Genomic DNA, 18816 nt, shown 5'->3' with positions numbered 1-18816 from the left:
CACACACACACACACACACACACATATATATATATATATATATACACCTATTTATATCAGAAGTCCATACCTCTCATTTGCCTGCCATCCGCGGCGTGTACCGGACTCCTAGCGAGAACAACACTCGCCTTCCGTTCTAACTTGGGTCGCGTCATACACTTTTGTGGCCACAGCGCCTGACGCTGGCCGTTCTTCTTGCCATTTGTGTTCACTGCTCTGTCGACATACCGTCGGATAGTACCGTGTCCGAGTTGAGCAAAATCGGCTGTTAAACATCCACTCCACGATAACGAAGACCCCACGGTGCTCCGACTGTGAGTTACGTACAGAGGCGGGATGTGAATTTGCGAACGCGTGTATCCGCCATCTTGCTGGCGACAAGATTCCGACGTTTCCGGTCGTCCGCTTGTTATTCCTTGACGGTCGTCGCTTTGCTCAACGCACGGTAGAGATTCTTCTTCGCGTTTCATCTGCGCTGAACTTGCTTTAACAGGTGACAAATTGGGTCGCCTACTGCTGAGCGACTCGTAGCGCTGTAGCTTCGTTTGCCAGACAGTGGTTTCCTTCTTCAGCCACGACATGGACACTTCGTGTGCCTTCTCCAAAGAGCTGTGCTGACGAAAATCGCGCCGGTGCCGGTTCTGAGAATTGTTGGTCATTTCACCGATGAGGTTATGAAGGCGTTTTGGCTGCGTGACGCTGTTCAGATTCATCGGCGATGTCAGTGAAGCCGTTACATCACGTAGAGTAACTCAACATCGGGTAAGGTAGGCCTATGCTAGAGAGTGTATTGATCCTTCGTCGCAATTAGCAATATCTTGGTTCACTATAACGTCATAGAAATCTTTTCTGGGAGCGCGTTTACGTCGATGAGTTCTAACTGGGGTTACCTCCCAAGGTGTAATATCGATTACGTACGTAAATAGTTGCAGTTATACGTATATATAGCATTACACGTCAGAGCTGACAGTTGCTGCCATTGTAAGGGCGAAAGCTATAAATGAATGTATAGAAAAGAACTATAAATAAAAGAGGAAGCAGGTCGGATATAATAGATATACCGCCAACGGTGTTGAGGAACAATATTGAGCATCGTCTAAGAATAGGTAGTATGCTATCATTTCGGTATATATTTAGATTCGACCTGGTCTGTATTTTAACTCCGGGCAATCCACTAGTACGTGTAAAAATCACGACTAGTGTTGTTAGTGCGTGTGTGCGCTCAAATACATATATACGCCTACGCACACACACTGACGGACGGACGGACAGACGGACGGACGGACTGCCGGACGAACGGACGGGCGGACGGACGGACGAACGGACGAACGGACGGACGCGGACGAACGAACGGTCGGACGGACTGACGGTCGGACGAACAGACGGACGGACGGACGGACGAACGAGCGAACGGACGGACGATCGGACGGACGGACGCGGACGAACGGACGCGGACGAACGGACGCGGACGAACGAACGGTCGGACGGACTGACGGTCGGACGAACAGGCGGACGGACGGACGGACGGACGAACAAAAGGACGGATAGCCAGCCAGACATATAGATATAGACAGACAGACAGACAGACAGACAGACAGACAGACAGACAGACATACCGATAAACAGACATACCGATAAACAGATAGAATGCACAAATTTGACACTTACATCTTCAACCTCAGCGCCCTTAATATGATACACACAACATGGCGGCGCGTTAACAGCAACGGATGCTTGTTGCTAAAGCAGCAGTCAATACTGTTTACGGTGCTGCGAATGCCTCCTACATTTTTAATACATCCCGTAATTATTGGAAACCCTCATAATTAACTGTCTGTCTGTGCATAATGCTACGTCCCCGTAACGATGCAAGTACCTATAGCAAGAATTGTAAAAATTGCCACATAGATGGAACATGATCAATCGCAAAAATGACGTAGGCGTGCTTGTGTGCGTGCGCTCTTGTATGCGTACGTGCATGCGTACACGCGTGCATGCGCGTGTATGAATACTGTTACATTTGCTTTACTTTGTGTTTTTCCAGAGAAACAATACCGGCAAACGTTTTAGACAACCACAGCGCCTGTCACAATCTACCGCAGACCCCAGAGGTTCCCAGATTATATATTGTTGCGTTCGCCCTGGTCGCGGCGCCACTTATGTAGCGTGCGCGACTCCGGCAAAGAAGTCGACGTGATCGTGACCTTCGCTAACAGCACCAAACCATGTAGCATGCGCGCTACCCGACTGGTCTGGCTCTGCTCAGTCTCCTTCTTCTCTTCCTCTTCTCTGTCGTACCCTTCACACGGCAGGGGCGTAGCCAGCTTTTCCAAGAGGGGGGATTCCTTCCAAGAGGGGGAATTCCAAACCTACTATAGACTAATAAAACTTCGTTAAAATTTTCGTTTCATGCTTTTATATACATATACTGTATCAGATATGTGCTATTTTGATACACACCAAGAGGGATTCAGGAATGCCTGGAATCACCCCTGGCTACGCCCCTGCACGAGCTTGACAGGGCCCGTGCGTGCGTTGTGTTTGCCTACTCTGTATCACAGAGCATATTCCCCCTCCGTAGTCTACACCCGACGTCAGCTCGTTAAGGAAAAGCGTGCCGAAGACGTGAAGTTCAGTAAGAGGGTCGAAGAAAGTATATATGACGGGACGAGCCCGGCGGTTTATTACGGGTTGACACCCAGACGCACCAATTGTCCAATACCCACACACAGTAAACGCTGCTCTACTCTCGACCACACTCTTGCAACTATCTCGCTTTGTACTCCGCTAACATGCAGCGAACTCTACCTGTTTCTCACTCTCCTAACTCACTCTCACACACTTTCTCTCGCTCTCTCTCTCTCTCTCTCTCACACACACACACTCTCACGTGCGCTTTCTCTCACTCTCTCTCACTCTCACGCGCGCTCTCTCTCTCTCCACTGTTTCACTCCTAACTCCTTCGTTCAACTCTCACTCCGACTGCGTCCCTTTGTTCGACTACAATTTTGTCTACACTCGTTGTTCGACTGCCTTACCCGCGAAATTCCGATTGCTTATATTTTACATTATCACGTGACGTCGTGACGGATACAATAATGTCTCCCAAATCGCATTCCTTTCTCGAAGCTCACCAATCGCTTATCTGACTCTGTTTACCTGCGTCACACCACACGTGATTCATTCCGATTGGACCACTCCGCCCCTCTCTGTTGACACGCCCCTTTCTTTCCTGCTTACTCTCTCACAACCGCTATACTAGCTCGTCCTACCGTCAACATCTCTCCCCGCTAAATATAACTTCCTAAGCTAATGTACATTCATACATAAATGCGGACATCGACGCAACACTCGGCGAGCTAATATTTGACTTATTTACAGCTGGTATGCCCCCCACGCACGCACACCCACCGCAATCAGCAGAAGCTCCAGCTCCAATCTCCCAGCGAGCCACACCGCATCGCCGAGGGCGCAAGAGTGCGCAAGAGTCGTTAGTAGCTGCCTATTGTTTCAAGTTAGGGGGGTTACGGCATCGAATTTGCTGCACACAGACGGACGAATCGTGTCGTACGTTTTAGTCTGTATCTCCGGATTGCAGTGGATGTATACGAGGAAACGATTTCGCACGATGCCAGGCGAATGTACTGGTACGATTTGAGCTCAAGTTGGTTGAGTTACGCGTAGTAAATCGTAGGTATTCTAAGGCTAGTAAATGACGAATTTTACATGTTTATTGAAGTCACACTCCTTCCTATTATCTACTTCTAATATATATATAATATATATATATATATATATATATAATATAATATGTAATATATATATGAGGGGGAGTTAAAAAATGTTTATAAAAAAATGTGTTCAGACACGAAGCTCCGTTGACAATACACGAGGTGTGGTATATATGAACATGTGTATAGCTGCGAACAAGTTATTCACTGTACAAAATTGTATCACATATGTATATGATTATATGCGTTCAGAATATCATTTTATGAGAAGTGAATATAAAACAATGTATATACCCTCGAGCGGTAATGCTATCCCCGGGCGTGGAGGGAGGTGACCGCAACGTGGCAGCACTAAGTGTTAGAATAGTGTTAGGATTAGGGTTAGGGTCAGGATTAGGGTTAAGGTTAGGGTTAGGGTTAGGTTAGGTTAGGATTAGGTTAGGGTTAGGATTAGAGTTAGGGTTAGGTTAGGTTAGGATTAGGGTTAGGGTTAGGGTTTTTGCATCATGATATCTGTCCCCACACCATAGATTAATTTTTGTGGATAACACTGCCTATATATAGCGCGCGACAATTATATTTAGTGTGAAGGTTAGTGTTGGCGGGTTGGAGTGAGGGTTAACGTTAGGGTTAACGTTTTGAACGTCATCGTCAACGTTATCACGTGACCTCCCTCCACGACCACGATCATTATCAATTCGCTATCTAGCTAAGTATTGGGGATGGCTATTATATTGTAAATAACAATAACGCCAAATAATTGCACAATATACTATCAATAAAATATGCGATGTAGTAGTCAGGTCCCTTAGTGCAAAATATGGGCCGAATCGTTACAGGAGTGACAAAAGTCTTAAACTTGGCACAGTTGTAGCTTGTGGTAGTACTATAATTATTAGAGGGGGTGCTCAATGCAGATATTCCTTAGAAGTGAATTACAGATGATTAAATGTTTGAACCACCCGACTCCGAACCCTCTACCGCGCCCGCCTGTATACAATGCCAATACATGTACCAAACTGCTTGCAGCGCCCCTTCGTACAACCAGAGCATATAAATCAACTATCGTTGTAGGGGTGTCTATATTCAAGCCGGTACGGGAGATTACGGTACGCATATATTTGCTAATATATTGACTAATCGTGCGTCAATAAACTCAATATTCACAGAGAGCTATAGCTAAGACATGTGTCTATAGGTATCTAGATTTAGAAATCAATCATATGTAATTTATTTCGCGCGCATATATTGTCATTTGCTAATTATATTTGACTAATCGTGCGTCAATAAACTCAATATTCACAGATTCAAGCCGGTACGGGAGATCATTTGCATAATATATTATTTCTAGCCCTATTCTCTACGAAGAGGGAAGGAACTAAGATATATATATGTATCAGGAGTCTATCAATATTGATAGTCTCCTGATATGTATAGGTATATATTATCTATATATATAAAGTGTTCAGCCGAATTAGTTCGTACTCGCATAACTAGAGAACTCCGTAGCGCTAGAGGAAAACTAAAGATATTTTCAGAATCAGCACGTCTGGGAGGTGGTTCTGGCTGAAACAAATTTAAAAAGTTAAAAATGCATAAAAATTCTATTCATCAATAGATGCTGGTGCGTACAGATTGACATTACGTACGTGTGAATCCATGGGTATCCCCTAACGGCGCAGTGGCCTAATCGGCTAGAACATCCGTCTCTACACCGGGATTCCGGTTCGAGTCCCAGCTGGGGAACTTATTTCCCATTTGTGCCTTTTTTCCCCTTTACCTACCGCTTTACTATTATTATACATAGTATATACATGTATATACATTATACATACATATTATAGCCTAGAGGAAAACTAAAGATATTTTCAGAATCAGCACGTCTGGGAGGTGGTTCTGGCTGAAACAAAAATTTAAAAAGTTAAAAATGCATAAAAATTCTATTCATCAATAGATGTGCTGTGCGTACAGATGTGACATTACGTACGTGTGAATCCATGGGTATCCCCTAACGGCGCAGTGGGCCTAATCGCTAGAAACATCCGTCTCCTACACACGAGGATTCGGGTTCGAGTCCAGCTGGGAACTTATTTTCCCATTTTTGCCTTTTTTCCCCTTTACCTACCGCTTTACTATTTATTATTTTTATTATTTTTATTTTTTATTTTTATTTTTAATGTCTTTTATCTTTTGACTTCTTATTATTTTTTACTGTTTGGGATGGGATGGGATGGCATGGGATGGCATGCGATGGCATGACATGACACGGCATTGCATGGCATGGAATGGCATGAGATGCGATGAGATGAGATGGGATGGGATGGGATGGGATGCGGTGCGATGGAATGGGATGAGATGGCATGGAATGGGATTGATGGATGGATGCATGCATGCATGCATGGATAGATAGATAGATAGATAGTTGAATTTTTTAGGGTATTTTCCTTTTAACCAAGCGGTCACCAACTGAGTAACGCCACTGATTTCCCCGGGCAACGCCAGGTATCCCGCTAGTATATATATGAGTGGGGGGAAGAGACGATATGAGTCTATACATATTTACTGCTATCCTAAATTTAAAAAATTTGATAACACTCTTAACTAAAAATGATAAACGTAATAAAAATAAAAATAATAATAACTGACATCTATTATGGTATAGTATATAATACTGAAAATCAGGTTTTATGTTTTGGATGAATAACAATAATACAGGCAGCATATAGGTAAATATAAATTTATTGAGACAAGAGTAATTAATAAAAAATGATAATTATTATAAACTAAATTATTATAGTAATAATTATGGTACTAGTAATACTAATAATATAATGTAGATTGTAGTAGTAGTAATCATAAGAGTAATAATCAGGGGCGGATTCAGACCGTATTTGCCGTATTGGGAAATACGGTCTAGATTTCAAATTGCCCTCCGAAATTTTGCGCTAAAAAATACAGAAAACAATTTGATGGAATTTGGCAATATTCTTTATTTGTTTTCTTTTTCTTTTGATTCATTGACAGGATTTAAAGGAAATCAAATTTTACATTGGTAACAAAACTAGCCTTTGATATCTGAAAAAGAAGGGAAGTGCTTGAATCATTCTGCAATTATTGCCTGGTATGCAAAGCGCAGGCAAAATGAAGCAGAAATGAAATTCCATAATTATGGTTTTTAGCTATTGCTGCTTGACTAAATGTGTGCTCAACTGGGTGCTCATTTTGTTCCCAGGGACCCTTGAAATTTTGACATTTCTTGGGCGAGGCTTAACGGCGCCCACTGTGGGGTGGTGTGCCCTTTTTGAGGGATGTGCCCTTAAAATCTGGAAAAATACTGTCTAGCTTCAGCCCTGGATCAGCCCCTGATAATAATGTGTTTGATTATACAAAAACGCAAGAGTGAAATGAAACAGTCTTTTATATTTTATTATACAATGAATAAAATTTATTTACATGTTATAAGAATAACATAGGCTGAGAATAACTAATCTGCGATAAAATATAGAATATAGAAAATATTATAGGTAACGTTTACTTCAATTTGTCTGACATATATGTATATCTTATCTATGATCTTTGTCTAAAGTGCTGTAGTGATTTCCGGATGACGATTGATCCGTGGCTCATTCTTCGTTCGTTGATGCCGCTGTTCGTCCGTGTTGATTGAAGCGCGGGTTATTCGTACCGTTAGAAGCGTGGCTCCTTGAATCGTCTGATACATTGCTCCTCGAATCGTTTCATGCATTGCTTCTCGAATCATCTGATACGTTGCTCCTCGAATCGTCTGATACGTTGCTCCCCGAATATGTTGATGTTATGTTTGAATCGTGACCAAGACTCCCTCTTCATTAGTCATCATACCTTCACTGGTGTTGTTGCTCCTTGTCGTCAGTGCTGCTCAACTGATCAACTGAATTGCCCCAAAAAGCATGCAATGTTAACATATTCAGCCTGATGTTGAACTAATTTAATAGGATCCGCCTATTACGTTGAACTGGATTGCCGGTTAGTAGGCCTAATGTGAATTAACAGGTTAAAGGACCGATATCCTCAGAGTGCAGTGAACACCAGCACAGATGTGTGCCTGAAAAATATTATAAGAACATTAACACTTTCAATAATAACCATCATCAACTCATAAAGTAACTCCAGCTGAATTCTTAACGACAGCGGTTGACAATGCCCTGGTATGTAAAATGTGTATTCCAATTTCCTCCCTGGTGCAATAATCGAATAATTCTACTTCTGCAAGTGGTGTCATGGCGTCACGACAACTTCCGGTTTGTAAAAAGCTATGTTCGTGTATCTTGTATCTTGTATCTTGGCGGAAGATTCCTCTCGTATTTTTTAAGTCGCTTATAGCACCCTTCCCTTTATAGACTGTTTTAATTATCATTTTATGCCATTGCTTTGGTATTGATTCACCATTGAGTAGTGAGTTTACTATTGATTTTATCGATTTACTCATATCATTTCCTCCATAAGTCATTAATTCGTAAACCATCCCTTGGTTATCTCTTGCTTTATTACCCTTAAGATCACTGATTGTTTGTTTGATTTCGTTGTCGGTTATATCTTCTTCTGTAATTCTTTTGTTTATAGTTCTTATTGTTTGAAATGTTTTTTCTACTGGTTCATAAATTTTACGGTCTTCCTCATTTTTTATGGGTTTTTCTCTAAGCAGCTCTTCAAAATATTCCACATATTCTTGTTTTATTTGGTCCACCTCCTCTAGCTTTACATCTGGGCAATTTCTCTTTATGACCCATGATGCTTTACTTTCTTTACTCGGTAATAGCCTTTTTCGTATTTTCCAAAATCCACTCGAGTTTATGCCCCCTTGTTTCTTTAGTTCTTCTAATTGTTTCCAGAGTTTATTTTTTCGTTATTTTTGTAGCTGTATTCCTATTCGATTATTTATTAGTCTTATTCTTTCTCCTGTCATATCGCTCAATTGGTAATTTTTGTCTTGTTTGGCTTAACTCAAAATTTTTTTTATCCGTCGCTTTGTGTCAAATAGCTGCTTCATTTCCTTGCTTATCCGTGTCCCACCCCTTGCTGTTGTCTTGATAAAACTTTCCGATATTTTGTGTTTTATCATATTATTCCATTTAGTATATATTTCTTTGAAGCTACCGGTTTCTTTCCATATTTTAGCTAATTCGCTATTATTATTATTTTTTTTCTCCATTTTTTGAGTCCTTTTTGGTTCCTAATATTAAATTAATTTTTTGGCTTGGTATCGTTACTTTCAGACTTTCTTTGAAAGTTTATATTTACCTCTACTACATTGTGATCACTGTACTTTGCTACTGTTTTTCCTTCCCTATTTTCATACCTACACAGTCCCCAAACCCTATCTTCATCTATCTTCATCTTTGTTATTTTGGCTTCTAGTTCCCTATCTATGATCACTTAATCAATTATGGATTTCTGTACACCCTGGACCCGTGTCCATAACCCTTCACATTTTTGGGTCTGATTTAGTATAATTTATTTATTTATTTTGACCATGTCTAGAAGCTTTTTTCCCCCCTTTGATATTTCTTTCTTATTCCCCGGTATGGTTTCCCCTACTTTAATATTGAAATCTCCTATTATTAAACACATTCGTGTGCGTTTATCCTATTTTAGCCACGAGATGGCGGTAAGATGTAACTTGGTCGATATTGTTGAACCTATGGTTTGAACCTTTGAAGCGCTTAGTCACGTTAGTAACACATGCGCGCAGACTAATGCTTTTTAATACAATTATAAAACAGTTTGTATTGTACATCTTATCTGTAAATCCTTTGCTTGACTCTATTACAACAGGCAAACTTTTCACTAAGAATATTTAAACAAAAATTGCATATAGTCTGCTGCGTGTCGTAACATCTAACATGGGATCTATTTTGGTCGGACCTTTTCCTGTCAAGCAAGGTTCTATTTGGCCAATCGCTTTCGAGAATGGTGACGTCAATTTAGCGGCGTATGAATATAACAGGGTGTTAGCTCCGTGCAAAGAACCGTTGAAGATCCTCATTCGTATACTTCTCACTCCACAGTCAAGTTAGCATCTCTACGTATCGTCCGCAGATTTGTCAAAATGCGTGAAATTGTCCATATTCAAGCCGGCCAGTGCGGTAACCAGATTGGAGCTAAGGTAAGGTTTCCCTGGACGTAGTTTCATGCCGCTGAATTTCTATGTTTTGGTTATTTTTCGTCAGATAGATACCTACCGTGATTTTGCAACGTGTCAAAATGCCGGCCGGCATGTGTGCAAAAATGGCGGGAATACGCGTCTACGTAGTTTTTGTAGTTTCTCGGTGTTAGTCGTCTCGTGGCATTAATAATATATTATACTATAGGACTTTAAATTGAGTAGCGTTTACGAAATGTATTTGAGTGTTACTCTTGTGGTGCGTTTAGATGATATATCGATGAATCATTGTTCAACTCGGACTAAAATAAAAAATGGCGGGAAAAACCGTTAGCATACTTTAGTTAGGATAGTAATATTAGTATGGGACCTAGTGATACATTGTCGTAATTTTGTTCAGTCTTTGTTGCCGTGGACACACGAGGCATGTTTAGACTACTAGGATTAAAACCAAATATTACTATTCTTAACCAATGTTGGAACAAAAAAAGAATTAACATTTTATATCTTCAATAAAATGTAAAATCGATAGGCCTACAAGATTAGAAACAATGTCAATACTCCAGCGAACGTCGTGTTTGATATATTGAAATTGGCAACATTCCTGCCGTTTAATATTAAACGGTTACTGCGTTTAAATTGTTTTAATATTCAGAAAGGCTGGGTAGCGATTGAGGTTTCTTTCGTGCTGTAGGCCTATATGCCACTGTAATCATATTACATGGGTGTGGGCAAGTAATGGTACGCATGCGTGAATGAGGATTGTGTGCTACCCTTGATTCGGCTAATACTAATAGTAATAATATATTATATATTCTGCAACATGTTTCGTTGTCAAAAGTGCATGCAGGTTTTAGATTCTGTATTATGTTCTATGGACCTACATAGGAGGAGGACTTATGTCTATGGGTCTATTTCTTTACTTGAAATTCTGTTACTGGTACAGGCTATATTTTCTATTTTTTGTACATAGGATCACACTTCAAACATTTATTGTCTTGAGTCTAGGAACTACAAATCTCGATTATTTATGAGTGTACTTGAAATCTTATAATATTAATAGCTACCGGTAGATGACGAGAATAATAGCGAGAGTTCATATATGAGTTGATATATATATTAACCCATAGTCAGCCCACATGTCTTGCATATCCTTGTTTTGCACGTAATCGTGTTCTGAATATGATTCATCGTTAGTAAGCGTTCGAGCTTGATGAACCATCTGCTGAGTTCGTCATGCTGGCGACACGTTCCCCTCATTAAGCTCGGGTAGTGAGTGAGTGAGATGGCTCTGCGGGCTGCTGTATGTGAACAGCAAGCACTGCTGCTGCCGGCTTTGTGCTGTGTCTCGCTGTGGTCACGTGCTGTCTGATAACGGCTGCACGTTCTTTCAGTGGATGAGCTCAAACCGTCCATTTTGTACTGAACGGGGGCAGCTTAGTTTTACACACAGGGCGTTGGCTGCAGTCTATATGCAGGGAGGGAACAGCCATCGTGAAACATATCTAACACATCCTGGTGTAGAAAATATGATGTATGAAATGCAAAAATAAAACAGATTGCAGGCGGGCATGTTTGGTCGTGAGAAACTTTTCTGATCAGGAAAATGAAATTGAATTTTAAAAATGGAACATGAATAAGAAAGTGTTCTCTCAAAAATTCTTCATTTACAATGGCTGTTTAAATGAGCATAAATCTATTTTGTCTAATAAATTTCATTAATGATTAATTGTGTTTTGTGACTATAAACTACAACGATTTTTTGTTTTTTTTCTTGTAGTTCTGGGAGGTCATCTCAGATGAGCATGGCATCGACCCCACAGGAAGTTATCATGGTGACTCAGACCTCCAACTTGAAAGAATCGATGTCTACTTCACTGAGGCATCTGGTAAGTGGCTTGAAAAGCGTTGTAAAATAAAATTTCTGGTTATGTGTGTATAGAAGGTTCAATCCTTCACTAATAAAATGGTTAAATGCATGTTTGAGAACTAGATGTAGTTTTATTAAAAATTCTAGACAGTTATAGTTGTCTGGGAAAGTATTGATGAAAGTAATTTTGTATAGTAACCCCTCTTGTGGCCTTGGTCTAAGTGTGACCGAACTGTCTACCATAAAGTATACTGCCTCTTTTTGCATGGTATGAGCCAGCTTTCAGGGGTCGAAATGAGATTTTTATTATGGTATCCATTCAGGATACCAGGTATTGAAATTTGGTATCCCATTTTTAGCTCACCTTGACATTGTCAAGCTGAGCTATTGCCATGGGTCGTCGTACGTCCGTCCGTCAACATTTGGCTACGGTCAACGATAACTCATTAACCGTTTGACCCACATGTTTGAAATTGGGTATAGTTGTTACTGCTATGCTCCCATATTAAACGTCCTATTTTGGAGCATGCCAGTCGATGCAGGGTTCTCCAAGAACACTTAAAGCCTGCCGGCCCGCCAGGCTATCGTCGAGCCCCGCCATCCTAAAATGCACCGCCACTCTAAATATCATAGCCCCTGACAACCCTAGCATGCAAACCGCCTTCGGCGATTTGCAACTAGGACCGTAAAGGCAGCACCCGCCATGCTATAATGAAAAGGCTTGGAGAACCCTGCGATGTACTTTCGAGCCACGGCAATTTTTTGCCAAAAATGGGAATTGCCATTAGTCAGTTCAGGTCGGATTTTGCTCATTTTTGGTATGTGAATGAATAAGGGCTAGGGGTTTTGATATAAAAAAAAAAAGCAAATTAGGTAGGGTTTAGCAATTATATAGCATATTATATAGACACGCAAATAACAAACAGTCTGTGGTGTCACACTCGTCTTGTTCGTTTTACAAGATTTTATTGACAATGTCTTTAATGGAAAATTCCTGCTATGAACATATTATGATTTATACTATTATTATTATATTATTATTATTATGATATAATGATTTATGCTAAGAAACATCAAAGCGGGTATAGCGCCATCTACCGTCACAAATTGTTATTCATTTTTGTTTATAAATTATTTATAATAATTACACATAATTATCAACTTTCATTTGGATAGTAATTTCAACAATGTTGGTATCCAAAATCTTGAAATATGCAATAATAGCATTTGAAAATTATTAATATGTAATGTAATTATTATATAAAAACATGAAAACAGATTCACAGATATGCACAGACAACTGTACACTGCAGACGTATTGTCAAGACGCATTGTTTGGTTTGCTTGATACAATGTATACACATCACATTTATCATGAATACCAGCTAGCTTGCGCGTCTAAATATGCTCAACAAACTATCCTGATTTTCACGATTTTTTTTATTATCCCGCGGGATAACAAGCATTGAAATCAGGTTTCCAACACAAGAATCTACTATTTCGCAGATATTGATCGATAGATATAGGATATCCAGGGCTCGAAATTCAGAGGGAAATCTGGTAATGCGTAGGGTAAATTACCCTACAGATTTGTTACGGAGTAAATAATTTCATGAGGAAACCTGAAGGAAATCCGTACGGATTACTTAAAAAGAACTTGCCGTTACAGTGCTCCTTCCACCTCAGCAACTTCTAAGTCAATTTTGTCATAAAATCATTAAATGTACAAAGAGCAGACACAGAGTCTGTGGTGGCAGAGCCATACAGCATTTCAATCAACCATGACAAATCTGTACAATAAAATGCTGAGCTCCCAACGCTAAAATAGCAATGTTTAACTTTAAGGTATTTTATTCAGGACGGTTTGTCCTGCATTCAATTTTTTCTTTCATAGTAAAATTTAGCCTACCCTGTACGGATTACTTAGATTTTGAGCGGATTTGCTCATTTGTGAAGGAACAAATCCGTACGAATTAGTTCTCAAACTGGGGAAATTCGAGCCCTGGATATCGCTAATTTCGACCCCTGGCTTTTTCAAGTAGGCCTACCATGAAATGCTTTGTGCAAAGGTCACATATATGCTTGCATGCTGTGTAAACATATCTTATCCTGCTACTGGTTGTATGAAAAGGTGTTTACCCTATATCTTTACAGGTCCCTAGCTTGGATTTTTTTTCCTGTAGCCAAACAATTAGCCAGAATCATTTTTCATTAGCCAATTTGGATTCCGGTTAGCCACATCTGTAGCCTAACATTTTCTGAACACAAAAAGGCGATAAATAATTTTTTTTTTTTTTCACGAACTTTTATATGCATGAAGTACAAAACTACACTTATTTAATGCAAAAAAACTATTATTCACCACCTGTCTATGACTGATACACTAACACTATGATTCACCACCATGACTCTGACTGACTGACAGAGACATTCAAATTGTCTGAATTTTTTTCTTCACTGCTGGCAGTAAAATTCTTCTATCTTTTTTTGGCACACCACTGGACATAGCACTTTTCAATGTCAAACATCTCTTCTTCTGGGCCTTCAATTTTGATGGTTAGAATGTCACAAACACTCTGTTTTAACCAAGACGTGTAGTAAAAATCATTTGACTTTTGCCAGCGCCGTTGCCGTGCTGTGTGTGGAGACAGGCCTTTTTTAAACACCAGGGTTTCTTTTGAGGGAAAATTAGACAACGGTGATAATGCCCAGTTTGGGGAAAAACGCACATGATGGATTCAAAGGCGTGCAGAGGGCACAAATGCGGATTCTGCAGGCAGACGCGGGGGAGAGAGGTAGAGGGGGTTCCAGGGTTCTTCCCAGGATGAAATTCAAACGGGGGGGAAACTAGGGGGGGGGGGCATGTATTTTTACTGTACCACTAATTAATGCGTAAATTCGCCAACCACACCATAGCCGGTATTTGGGGTTCTTGTATATATAAGATAGCCGAGTCGTTGTACAGTTAGTGTTGAGTTCGGAACAGGTTAACTGTTTGTACTGTCTGCAGTGCATGGGTGGTACGGTAAAAATACACGCGTCGGGTGGCCTGGTCGAATGGGAATTCTTGACGATCGATTGTCGCGCTGGCAAACTTTTATTGTGGTGGAATTTAATCGGGGCGGAGGTAATTTAAACGGGGCGCAACGATTGAAACAGGGGGGAGTTTTCGCAACGTAGGTAGAACCCTGGGTTCTGGGGTTCTCCCCCAGCAAAATTTAAAACATTTGAATGTCTTGGACTGCATTTGATGCACCCCGAAAATAAAATTTCTCCCTTTAGTTTAAATCTTACTCTGTTAGCAGACCTACTAAGTCTCACGCTGCGCATTTCGCGGGAGACACACATCTGGACCCATTCTCCCGCATTCACGCCAAAGGGAAAAAAACGACGAAAAAAGCAGTCCGCTACACCCCTGTTACCCACGTCTGTGGCTGTGCACATCGTGGCTCGTGCTAGGGGGCGGCCCAGCATTTGATGAGAGTACCGGGGGGGCGGGGCGGAATGCACTCGATTGTTACATGTCGCGTGGTGCTGTGGTTAATTTCTGTAATATGTCAGCGGGGTTGGGCACCCGCTGGTATGAGGGAGCGACAGCAAAAACTTTCCTGAAATCGCAGGAAAAGGCTGCAATTCGAGAATGACACAGTCGCGTGTGCCGGCACGCAAAAAGAAACGTTGCTGTTCGACGATCAAATATGATCGATGTTTGCTTGTGTCTGTTTATTACGGGAAAAGTACGTTTGTCCACTTTTTTTCGCCAATAAGACTCAATTGCCAGCATTACTAATTTGTTTCGCCATTGGCGAGCGTGGGGTAGCGAGGCGCCCTGCATTAGTAATGTCACTGCCATTAGTTTAAAAAAATAATTGATTTAAATGGGGGCGCATTGATAGACGTTTTAGCTAATGTATTTCAATTATTTTCATTACATGTTACATTCCTTTTTTGTTGTTATTCAGGGTGGTTAAATATGTGCCCAAGGGCCATCCCTTGTTGATCTTGGACGCAGCACAATGGACTCTGTACAGATCGGGGACCATTTGGAACAAAATCTTCAGACCTGACACTTCTGTCATTTTGCGTAAGTTAATGATGGTTTTCATTTCATATTAGGCCAAAACAAAAATATGTGTGTTTACCGTTAACATGCCCGGAGAAAAATAGGGTGGTAGGTAGGCTAGGGAAAACATTCTTATTTTCTTGAAATATTTATTTATGAAACCATGTCCGAAGGATGTGCGAAACGTGGCTCCAATTGATATATTTTTTTTTTTAACTTTACATAGAAAATTATGGAATAAAACCTGCTATAGAGTCCCGTCGCGGAAAACCAGTAACCACACCCTATATTTTGTTTTGGCTTTACTAAAATGAGTATCATATACCTGTACTTGATTTGTATTGTTTGTGTAGCTTATTAATTACAGATTCGCTTACAATTTTTTATTCACGAAAACTTTTAGTTTATATTCTCACGCTATGAGTCTTCTTGCTGCTTCTATTTAGCGGGGGGAACAGAGTGGTGCAGGAAACAACTTGGTGCGACAGGCGTCACTACACAGAGGAGCAGAGCTGGTCGACTCCTGTTCTTGATGTCGTGAGGAAAAGAAGCAGAAGAGCTGCACTTGCCTGCCAGGGAATCCAGCTTACCACTCTCTGGGAGGAGGCGCACTGGCTCGGCCGGCATGCGGCACTCTTCTCATTCTCAAAGATCAGAGAGGGTATCATTGACAGAATCATGACACACTTCTCTGTTGCTCCCATCACTAAAGTGAGCAACAATATAATTAGTGTCCATATCTGTTGTTGGTTTCCATTAACCTTTTGGCTAATAAAATTTGACATGCTCGTTTTTGTAACTTGTTAATAGGTGTGTATCCTGCCTGGGGTTTAACACCGAATTTCTTCACATGGTTTCGGACAGCATAGTTGAGCCCTACAACCCACATCTCAAGTACATCAGTTCGGTAGAGAGAACACAGACGAGACGTTCTGGCAATTGACAATGAAGCTCTTTACGACATCTGCTTGCCGCACAACATGCAAGCTGACTACACCGACCAACGGGCGACTTATAACCTTAGTATCTGTCACGGATGTCGGACCGGGCGGTTACAACGTGCTGCCGATTTCCAGGACAGCTGAAACTGCTGACTTTCGCCGAAAGCTTGCCGTCAACATGGCTGCCCTTCCCCGCTTGCATTTCTTCATTGCCCGGCTTTGCCACCTCTCACCAGGTCGAGCGGCAGCTCACAATACAGGGCCCTGACGGCTTCCCGAGCTCACCAGCAGATGTATCGACGCCAAGAACATCGATGGCAGCTGCGATCCGCGCCCACGGCGCTACTTGACGGTCGAGCACGATGCTTCCGCGCGGCCGATGGTCGATGAAGGAGGTCGACTGAACAGATGCTGAATGTGCAAAGACAGAAACAAGCAGCGATTACTTCGTCGAGTGGATCCCGAACAACGGAGACCGCCGTTGCGCCGACATCTCCACCCCGCGGCCTGAATGATGTCGGCCACCTTCATCGAGTAACTCCACGCCATCCAGGAGCGCTTCAAGCCGATCTGCCGCAGCAGTTTCACCGCTATGTTCCGCCGCAAGGCTTTTCCTGCCCACTGGTACACCGCCGCGCGGCGAGGGCATGGATGAGATGGAGTTCACCGAGGCAGAGTCTAACATGAACGACCTCGTGTCCGAGTACCAGCAATACCAGGACGCGACGGCTGAAGAGGAGGGAGAATACGATGAGGGAGAGGATGAGGAACATTTGCAAGAGGATGAAGCTTAATTTATCAGCAAATGTTATGTTAGTGGCTCTAATTATCCATTCAGTTGGTGTAATGTAATTTTTTAGTGTTCTCATTCTTTTGTAACTAAAGAATATTCCTGCGCTATATTTTGTATATTTTTCTCCTTGGCGATATCATGGTATGCAGTCAAGTAATTGTATTTATATTTCTAAATCTAGTATTTCAAAATCTTTCTCATCATGGAACAAGCTGCAATTTTTATCGTCAATTGCATGCATGATTGTCTTTTAAGCAGAAGTCATAACGGAACAAATAAATAGAACAGGTGCCCCTTTAGACCTGAAATTCAATGTTTAGTGTTATCTGTGTCGCTGAGTTATGTACATACAATAAAACGAACCTTATCAAGGTAACCTTTGATCACTACAGAAAATAGCTTGTGTTCTACACTTTGAATGAGACTAGGCTAATCAGAGGTTGTGGGTTGGCGATCTAATATGGGTTCAGTGAGACTCGTTGAACAAAAGCTACACTACGAGACCGACCAACCGTACTGCGCTCATTTATTATAAAATCGATCATTTCGTATAGTTCTCTCGAAAATGTCAGCTGCCCATATTACACGCGTTCTATGAATAATTTCTTGACAATGAAATGCTATACAATACGTGTACGTATATGCACAAGGCCCGTATCGTATCAGTAAATTCGACTGGTTGAATATCATTATACATATGTATTTGATAGTTTATCGTAGCTTCGTGTCTTTTATAGCAGCCGAGCGCGCAAACCCGATCGTATGCAATGGATGGGGGGGGGGGGATGTATGGAATGGTAATTTGTAGTTTTTTACTGCACATGGTTTTACGGCTAGACCTTGTTCGGTTCTAAATTTCTAGTTTTGCGTGGCAGTGCTCTGCGGGGCAGTTAAAATAACAAAACTCCTGTCATTTCACGCGTGATAGCCCAGCGTAGGAGATTACGGGAATGTGTATACGTACTGAAATATATGGGTAGCGTAGCGTACGTCGTACACGATGCGTGGCCTCGTTAGTACAGTATGTAGTAGCAATTGCCCTAGCTTTATACGGTAGAAAATTCATGAATAAAAAAACGCCCTACGCCTACGCCGACGTCGACACCGAGTGCTAACTATACCGCTGCCGTGGCGCTCCCACAAACACGGCACCATATGAATGAGTAATTAAAAATGAAACTAAAGTAATTGGCTTTATTTACGAGTGCTATATATATATATATATAAGGCAGTCACAATAAATGGTCAGGCTAGAGTGTATGGTCCTATATTAATG

General features: G+C 41.3%; 1 protein-coding gene across 1 annotated transcript in view; it reads left to right on the top strand.

The window, feature by feature from the left end:
- The first annotated feature begins 9730 nt into the window (after nucleotides 1-9730).
- LOC106809472 (tubulin beta chain-like) overlaps nucleotides 9731-18816 on the top strand; it is a 21905-nt gene continuing 12819 nt past the window's right edge. The window contains exons 1-2 of the mRNA XM_014812558.1: nucleotides 9731-9876; nucleotides 11654-11762. Of these exons, the coding sequence (XP_014668044.1) occupies nucleotides 9820-9876; nucleotides 11654-11762 (166 nt within the window). The 5' untranslated portion in view covers nucleotides 9731-9819. The remainder of the gene's footprint in view (nucleotides 9877-11653; nucleotides 11763-18816) is intronic.

The sequence above is a fragment of the Priapulus caudatus genome, unplaced genomic scaffold (genome assembly GCF_000485595.1).
Source record: "Priapulus caudatus unplaced genomic scaffold, Priapulus_caudatus-5.0.1 Scaffold357, whole genome shotgun sequence".
Classification (NCBI taxonomy): Eukaryota; Metazoa; Priapulida; class Priapulimorpha; order Priapulimorphida; family Priapulidae; genus Priapulus; species Priapulus caudatus.
The sequence above is the reverse complement of the archived record's forward strand: the minus strand, read 5'-3'. Positions and strand labels throughout refer to the sequence as shown.